Below are 9427 nucleotides of genomic sequence, written 5' to 3' on the forward strand. Positions count from 1 at the left end.
TAGAATGTGCCAAAATTTTTAAAAAGCCTTAAAATATTGGGTACCTCAGTAGGCTTTGCGCAATAGATCTATTTTGGTCACAGTGCGCAGTAGCCTAATAATAATAATTAGTAACACGAGCACCTACGATCGTATCGAGTGTTATTCGTCAACTACAATAAAAAAAATTTATTTTCCAACAAATACGAGTGTGTACGAGTGGCAGATCTCAAGTCAGTGGACTCGCGGAAGAAGAGGAAGTGCGAACCTCACTGAGGAGGCGCAATCTGTGCCAAGCCGTTTTAATTAATAGCTCCTTTATTGAAGTTAGTCAGATCTTGCTTTTATTTAAACTGTCACTTTATATTTTGGAATTACATAATCTTAGGTTTCCCATAATAGTTCATACATCCATCAAAAGTGTTAAAGCCACCCTTTACATAGCTGTTGTTGAGTTGCTAGAAGGAGCCACAGTTTAGGCTGAGGGTGGAGGTGGAGGTGGTGGTGAGGATGATGAGTCCGATGGTGGGGGTGGTGGTGAGGATGATGCGTCCGATGGTGGGGGTGGTGGGGAGGCTGATGAGTTTGATGGTGGAGGTGGTGGTGGTGGTGGAGATGCTCCTGGACCCTCCGGTTGTCCTGTAAATATTTTAAATTGTATATTTAAGTTGCATTTACGAATTGAATAAGTTGTTGGGAAACTTACCTTGAACTAGGACGGCTATTAAAGCAATAACAAAGAATAGAGCCGCGAAAAATTTCATCTTTCCAAGAAGTTCAACGTTTGCTAATTGATACTCACTTTAATTTTGGCAAGCCTTATATAGCATAATTTTACTTAGTAAAATATTGAATAAACACTTCAATATTTATTCAAGACTTTATTTATGTCAAATTCCTAAAATAAACTACCGACTACAATGCAAATAAATAGATCGCAGAAAAACAATGTTTTAAAAACATTTAACAGTTCAATAGCAGGCGCGTGTCGTTCGGAATTTCCTATAGCTACTAGGCAATGACGTAAAAAGTGCTAAAACTAACTTTGTCTGTTTTGGTAAATATGGCATGCATTGTAACTGGTTGTACTAAGCGGCATTTTAAAGGAGATATTAAGCCTCATTACAGTGTTCACGACTTGTTCTCTTGCTCCGCTTTCAGTGAGTTAACGTGTAGCCTACATCTCAGAAGGAACCACAGTCCTCTCTTATAGGAAAAAAACCTTGCGGCTCTCTGCCTAGCCAGCTCACCAGCCTAGCAGTTCCGCAAAGTCTCTTTGAGCAACTACCCATAAGGGCTTCATATCTAAGCATTCGGATGCAACTGAAAGTGGAGTTGAATGCATTTTCGAGAGCAGTCGAGTACTTTTGCCGACTTTAAAGCCGATTTCAACTACTCGAAAAGGGTAGACCAAATTTTGTATTTTTGCAAAACTATGATATTACGCGGACTTGAAGAACTGAAGCTGGTAGGGTATCAGCTCAAATACGGCCGCGAGGATCTTCTAAGGTTCATATATTCACATGTATAGTATGTAATTTTGGAGTACCAATGCCGCCTCCGAATGGTCGTCGTAGCCGCATGGGTTAGTGCGTGGCTACCATTCGGAATTCACAAAGAGAACGTATGTTCGAGTCTCGATGGAACACACCAAAATTAAGGAAAACATTTTTCTAATAGCGGTCGCCCCTCGGCAGGCAATGGCAAACCTCCGAGTGTATTTATGCCATGAAAAAGCTTCTCATAAAAATATCTGCCGTTTGGAGTCGGCTTGAAACTGTAGGTCCCTTCATTTGTAGAACACCATCAAGACGCACACCACAAATAGGAGGAGCAGTTCGGCTAAACACCCAAAAAGGGTGTACTAGCCAATTATATATATATTATATATGCCAGCTCCGAACGGCAGATAGTTTTTTATAAGGATCTGAAATACATTCGGTTGTTGTTGTTTTAGTTGTCCTAGCAGCAAAGACATTCCCCATACATGTACGGGGAGTGCTCCTGGAGTGACAGTCCTTGGCCGGATATATATATAGTAAATCCGAGTCGTTCCGGTAACGTGAAACCGACTGTACTGAGGGAACGAATATATACTTTACTTGCGAATATATACGAAAACATACTTTGAAGATCAGCAAACCATTAAGGAAGTTTTCTCCAAATACCAAAAAGTCAAATCAACAAAAGCAAAATGCGAAAGAGGAAGGCCTCCTCTGCTTTGGAAAGATCAAGTGGAGATAAATAGTTTATAAGTTTAATAATGTTCTCTGTAGAATTGTTTAAAAGTAGATCAGTAGGTTTTGTGTTGTTTAGTGATTTTCTGTGGTTTGTAAAATGTGTACAGTCGTCTAGGATGTGTTTGATGTTTGGAGCTGAGATATTGCAGTATTTGCAGATATTTAGGTCTTTTTTTTATTAAATATTCGTGTGTTAGTCGTGTGTGCCCAAGTCGTAGTCTAATTATTTTTGTTATTTCCCTTCTAGTTATGTTATGTAGTATTATGTGTAAATGTGTGTTCATTGATTGCTTGCTTCTGTGGGTTAACAAATTTGTACCAGCTTGTTGTTTGTTCGAATGTGGAGTGTTGTTTATTTTTGAATATTTTTGTTATATGTTTTTTAATATCTGTGTGTAGAAGGTTCAGAGACATAGTTAGGGGGCGGTTTTGTGCTTCTTTTGCTGCTAAATCTGCTAGTTCGTTGCCCTTGATTTTAGCGTGTCCTGGTATCCATATGAGTTCGATTTTATTTTTGAATTTTAGTAAGCAGTTTCTTATGTAGTCTGTATAATAATTATTATTGTTTATATTTTTTACCATTTCTAATGACGCTAAGGAATCGGAACAGATTGCAAATTTTCCAGGTGTTTGGCTAGCATATTGTACTGCTTCAAATATGGCTATCGTTTCTGCAGCAAAATTTGTGCTGTAATAAGGTAAGACCTTGCTAATTAATATTCTGTCATTGTATATAACGCTGAAGCTTGTTTGGTTTGCGCTTTTTGAACCGTCTGTGAAGATTAGTTGGAACTTTTTTTTTATAAGTTTGTTGGTTAATTCTGAGAAGAGTTTTTGAAATATTGTTGAAGGTGTATTGTCTTTTTTCCAATGGTGGAGTGATGTATCTATGGCATTGAAAGTTAGTTGCCATCCAGGAAATCGGGTGATGGTCTTAGGTTTATAATTGATGGGAATATCTAATTCCAGAGATTTTTCTATTATGCGTTTGAGTGTTGATTGAATTTTGTGTTTTCGTTTAGAAATTATTACTTTGGGTGTAAGTTTTGAAAGTGTTGACTGGTCATTAACGATTAGGTTTTTGCAAAGTTTTGTTGTGGCAAACTCCCTCATTTGTGTTAACGGAGGTATGCCTGTTTCGAACGTCATGTTGGGAATCGGTGTAGTACGGTATGCGCCTAAGGCGGTTCGTATAGCAGAGTTTAGTAATGAGTTGAGTTTGTTGATATTTGACTTAGGTGCGTAGCCAAAAAGGTATAATCCATAGTAAATTTTTGATACAATTAAAGATTTGGTAGCGGCAATGATTGAACTTGTGTTAGCGTTCAGTTTTGGGCTTGAAAGGCATTTTATTATGTTCAAACGTTTATTTAATGAGTTGACAAGTTTTGAAATGTGGGCTTCCCATCTATATCTTTTATTAAATTCGATACCTAATATTTTTAAGTTTTCGACGTTGTTTATTATAAAGTTGTTGCATGTGATAATTGGATGACAGTGTTTTTTCCTGCATATGTGTATGTGTTTACTTTTTTCTGTTGAGAGGCTTGCTCCTGAGTAATTGCACCAGTTCAAAATATCGTTGTGAATGTCGTTGAGATCTATGTTTGTATTTTCATGTTTATTCATTTTTTTATGAGAGTGAAATCGTCTGCGTAAGCTAGAAAGTCTATTTCTTTGTGTAATGATAAAATGTTGCTGAGTTTGTGGTATGCTATAAGAAATAGTATAACTGAAATTGGGGATCCTTGGGGTATCCCATTCTGGAGTGGATATGTTTCGGAGAAGTGAGAATCTATTCTTATTTTAATTTTTCTGTTTGTCATAAAATGTTTGATATAGTTTAATATTTTAGGACCTATTTTCCATTCTAAGAGCTGGTCTAGAATGGTGTGTCCTCCGATTTTGTCAAATGCTTTAGTAAAGTCGAGTGAGATGATTGACAAATGCTTTTTTTGGGATAGGGAGGACGTGATCTGATGGTCTAGATATACTGGATAATCAGACACTGATTTACCCTTTCTAAATCCGATTTGCTGGCTATGTAGTAGTTTGTTGCAGGAAACAAACCACCATAGCCGATTAGCTACTACTTTGTCTAATAATTTTGCGCAGACCGGGTTCAAGGATATTGGACGGTAGGATTTGATGGAGGATTTATCTTGGTTTGGTTTATGTATAGGGAGGACGAGACTGTTTTTGTACATTTGAGGAATTTGATTGTTTAAAATGTTGTTATAAAGACAAAGTAAACGGGTTTTCATGGCCGCCGGTAAGTTTTTTATCATGGGGTAAGAAATTCTATCAGTACCTGGGGTGCGACCCTTAAGTTTTGACAAAGCTATAGAGAGTTCTATTGGAGTTATATCGCTTTCTATTTGGGGGTTAAGCTGTTAATTGGTGTTAAGGAGGAGTATTTGTGGTCTAAAAATGATTGTGTAAAGTTGGTGTCGCTGGCTTCATTTGACCAGTATTTTCCAAATGAGTTGGCTATCGTAAGTTTATTGGTTGTGGTAGTTTGGATTGGATCTTGTAGGGCTATACTGTGTATCGGAATTTATGTTTTTAAGCCGCATAATCGACGTATAGTGTGCCATAACTGTCCAGTGGGTGTATGGGGGTGAATGTGGCTTGTAAACTTATGCATTGCCTTGTTTTTGGATAATTTAAGTTCTCTTTTAAATAGAGCATTTGCTCTTTTGTAGTTTATTATGTTTTCAGTTGTTATGTGTCTTTTTACTTTATTCCAAAAGCGATTTCTATCTTTCTTCAATCTTTCGAGTTCTTTGTTCCACCAAGGTGTACATTTTTTCGTATTGTAATTCGTTTGAGGGATTGCTTCATTCGCGCTTTGGAGTATGATATTGTGTGTCGGGTGCCGCTTCTTTATTTGTATTATTGCTGTGTGGTTTAGCTTGACATAGTATATTCGCTAGGGTGCTGAATTTTTCCCAATAAGCTTTATTAAGGTTAAACCTGGGTCTGATATTTATTGTGGTGTTTGATTGGTTGTTAAAGATGGTTGTGGTTATTGGGAAGTGGTCGCTGCCGAAAAGGCAGGATTCTACTTGCCAATTACTTTGCAGGGCTATGGAAGGTGAGGCTATGGTTAAATCCACATGAGTGAATGTATGGTGTGTTGTAAAGTGGGTTGGTGAGCCATCGTTCAAAAGAATTAGTCTTGATTGACTAACGAATTTAAAGAGCTTATTACCTCTGCTGTTGCTTTTGGGGGATCCCCAGTTTGGATGCCAACTATTAAAGTCAACGGTAATTAAAATTAGTGGTTGCAAGCTGTCCAAAATATCTTGAAGGTTTTTGGTATTGAAGTTTTTGTTTGGTGAAAGGTAGATGGAACTAATTGTAAATTTGAGTACGGACTGTATTTGTATACTAACTATATCAAAAGTGTTAGTAGTGTGGTTTATTATTTTATGCTGTATGGATTTATGTATAAGAATAGCAGATCCTCCAAATGAGTTGCATGGGTTTGTGGATGTGTATATATTATAATTAATAGGCGTTGGCATTGGTATCGAGTTTTGGATGTGTGTCTCTTGCAGGGTAATTACGCGTGGTCTGATTTGTGTTAGTAATATTTGTAGTTCGTTGTAGTTATTTTGGTATCCTCGTATATTCCATTGTATGATTTTTAGTGAGGGCGTCATATATCAGTAGAATAGGTACATAAGTGCTCGTGTTTTTGTTTTGAATTAACTAAATTAAGATTTAATAAGTATTTATATAAGGTGTGAGTAAGTTAGGAATAAGTATGCATAAGTATATATAGTTCTAGTTTTAGGAATATTAGGATAATTAACGTTTTGGCTAGTTGTAGTGTTATTAGGGTTACTTTTTTTTTGTTAAGTTTTTTTATCTGTGATTGTAGTCGTTTCGATGTATTTTTTGGTAGGCTTTTTATCTTCTGCTTTGATGTAGATGTGGATTCTAAGCTGTCATCTGTCTCTGATTCGCTCATTACATCTGAATATTGCATGATTTTTCTTTCCATGCTATTTTCAGTGAGAGAATTGGTAGTTGGTGTGGTTGGTTTTGTTGGTGGTTTTGTTGGCTGTACTGCGGGTGGGTGATTAAAGTGTGGTGAGTTTTGATGTTCTGATTGTGAGTTGAGTGTTGTTTGTTTAGATGTATGTTGACTGGTGACTTCTGCAAATGTATAGTTGTTGTGTGGATGTCGTTCTTTGTAAATGGCTCGTGCAGTTTTGTTGTCGACTTGTGAGGTGATCTTAATTGTTTGGATTTCTTTCTCGCGTATAAATATGGGACATTTTTTGTCGAGAGTGGTGTCATTAGTACATGTTAGTCCGTTCGCATCGCAATTGCCGCATTTCGTAGGATTATTACATTTCTCTTGGGTTTCGTCGTTAATATGGTAATTGCTTGCACAGTTATGGCAGGACTTTGGACTTTTGCGGAATTTAGCTACGTGATTAAATTTAAAACAATTTTTGCATCGCATTGGTGGGGGGATGTATGGGCGAACTGTTGTTTTAATATAACCGATATGTATTTTCGTTGGCAATGTTGTTGTGGCAAATGTTAATATAATTAATCCTGTTTCAATCAGGTCATTGTTCACTTTTTTGAGTATTTTTTTCACCTCGCATACATTTTGGGGTTTTAGTTCATCGAGAATTTCACTTTCGGGTATTGATCGTAGTTCGTTACAATATATTACGCCTTTCGAATAATTAAGTGTCTTGTGTGGTGTAATCTCAACAATGATTGTGTTTGAAAGCGCTGTTAGTGTCGTTAATTTGTTAGCTTGTGAGCCGTTTTTGGTTTTGATCAAAATTTGGCCGCTAATAATTTTTTTGCAATATTCAACTTCACCGCAAGTTGAGTTGATTGCTTTTTGAATCAAAAAGGGTGATATATTCTTTAAATTGTCTGGGTTATTGGGTCTGGACATGAGTAGGTATACCGGTTCGTTCGATGTAAAGTTTGATTGCTTTGTTTTGTCCCATTTGAGTGCAGGTAAATTGGGAGGTAAATTTACTTTATTGTCCGGTGGCTTATTCATTTTGAGTGAGGGATAAGAAGGTAATTCCTATTACACAAATTGGAAATTCACTTGTTCAATGTTATTAGTATTATATGTATAAATATATAAATATGTGTATATTTAAAGTTTGTTAATGCTCTAGTTGTTAAATTAATTCTCACGATTTTTTTTTTTTTTTTTTTTTTGTTTTTGACTATAAGACTGCGCGTTTTGCTTTAATATCGATTTTCGCGAAAATACGTTCGTATGCTTGGGGCAGTAGTTTGCGACTGTTTTGGTAATTAATAATTGTAAAATTGCATGAATTGGATGCCGGATTTTGCGTAAATTCATCTTTTCTGACGAGGCTTATTTTCAATTGTCAGTTATTTTAACGAGCAAAACTGGCTTATTTGGAGCTCCTGGGGCGTGGTAAGGAAGCCAACACAACCAGATAGTCTTGTCCAAACTGTAGTTTCCATCAATACTGAGAAGACCTTGCAATGACGGACGGGGATCTTAAAAATCTTCTTTATTTATTTAGTATTTATTCCGAAGGAATCGGATTCAGGATAACTTCCATAGTTGAAAGTATTTTTGAAAAAGTTATCTAAATGAAGGAACTTCCACTAATGAGTTGCGACTGATCTTCTTCGCTGGGTTCCGAAACGTAGTAAATCTTTTGTATCTTTGGTGTCATCATGCCAGGTTTGGGTTTCGGACCTGCCGAATAGTAGTCCCGCAGAAACCTAGTCGGCTACGGTGGCCATCGTAAATGAAAAAAAGAAACCACCAGTGTTAATTTAGTGAACTCAACTCTGAGTTCGGTCATTGGATTGCTAAATGAAAATCATAAACTAATGGCAACACAACTTGCTTGCTTCTTCTTAAAATTCTTCGATGCAAATGTAACCAATTTCTTTGGTGAACTATGATACTTTGACTTTCCTGTTCAGTTCTGCACTGCTGCAAACGATACACCACAACATTAAACCTTTTAATCATATTCTTCTAAAGAAGTACCAAATTATCTTAGGAGTTCACAGAACGGTCAAATCGATCCTTCATCTTGTTAATCTTTAGCTGGATATGTTGTCACCCTGCAGTGCTTGCCCATGACTATCTTCATCCATTGCTGAGCGGGACCTATTTCGAACGCTAATTCATCCATAAGTCTTAACTCGCTTCCAATGATGGTCCTTGCATGCGATTGGTCGGTTGTTTCTTTTACAGTGATAGTCCAACAGGAATATTTGAATGTGTTTGTCCAAATTTGGCCACATCAAGTTAAGCTAAGTCCTTCTCCCCCTGATCTTTCCTCCGACTACGTCTTAATTTTTGAATATTCGAATTGTTCTTTTTCTGGTGGTGGAGTAAGATTTCTATGTTATACAATGTCTTAATGGAACTCAAGCTGTTGTGAGTTATAAAGCTCGATTTATACCTATCACAAGCAACCGAAACTAGTTGCTTTAATGATCTTATTGGCAACCTTTCGCCTTTTTTGCACCAGAAGCATTTCAACCGATTGTATCATTGTGTTTATTGAGAAGAGTACCTTGTGTTTTTTACCAAATGCCGTTTTAGTTGTAAGATTGCAAGTTTTTGGTTGTTTTGGTTGGATGTTGTTATGTTCACTTTTTTCTTCCATTTCGCTTTGGTGCTGGTATGATGTCATCTTGTAACATTCAATTATTGCAACCTAAGAAGTCTATGTGTGAATAAAACGTTTCGCTAAACGAGAGGAAAATATTTTGTTAGAAACAACTACACAACACGTAGGGAGAGCACTAACAAAGTAAAGACTATTAGTAATACGACACGCAGTATACATAGCGGATTGGCATGTGGAGAACATCTCCAACCGCATGCAAAAAGCCCTGAACATAGCAAACAAATGGTGCGCCGCCAAAGGGCTCTCTATTAACCCATCTAAAACTGCGCTAGTGCCTTTGGCATCAAATATCCTGTCCTAAATGGATCGACTCTTCAACTCTCCACAGAAGCGAACCACCTTGGTATCAACTTTGACAACACGCTCGCTTAGAACTCTCATCTCTAGAATGCTACTGCAAAAGCCATAAGCGCATTCTATGCCTGCACAAGGCTTGGAAGATCATATGGGCCTCAGCCCCAGAATGACTTATTGGACGTTCACTACAGTTGTTAAACCCATAGTTACTTATGCCTCCATAGTATGGTG

General features: G+C 37.1%; 1 protein-coding gene across 1 annotated transcript; it reads right to left on the bottom strand.

Moving 5' to 3' along the window:
• Positions 1-370: 370 nt before the first annotated feature.
• LOC129239108 (uncharacterized proline-rich protein-like) lies at positions 371-755 on the bottom strand. The gene is made up of 2 exons (XM_054874410.1): positions 686-755; positions 371-618 (listed from the first exon to the last, which is right to left on the bottom strand). Exons 1-2 carry the CDS (start codon positions 741-743, stop codon positions 455-457), a joined length of 222 nt encoding a protein of 73 aa, XP_054730385.1. The 5' UTR covers positions 744-755; the 3' UTR covers positions 371-454.
• Positions 756-9427: the final 8672 nt, after the last annotated feature.

The sequence above is a fragment of the Anastrepha obliqua genome, chromosome 2, assembly GCF_027943255.1.
Source record: "Anastrepha obliqua isolate idAnaObli1 chromosome 2, idAnaObli1_1.0, whole genome shotgun sequence".
In the NCBI taxonomy this organism is placed as follows: Eukaryota; Metazoa; Arthropoda; class Insecta; order Diptera; family Tephritidae; genus Anastrepha; species Anastrepha obliqua.

Bases quoted from the DNA above. Each gene is read 5' to 3' on its own strand.
- LOC129239108 (XM_054874410.1), bottom strand. From the start codon at position 743: ATGAAATTTTTCGCGGCTCTATTCTTTGTTATTGCTTTAATAGCCGTC. The intron at 619-685 runs GTAAGTTTCCCA...AAATATTTACAG, and splicing joins AATAGCCGTCCTAGTTCAAG to GACAACCGGAGGGTCCAGGA.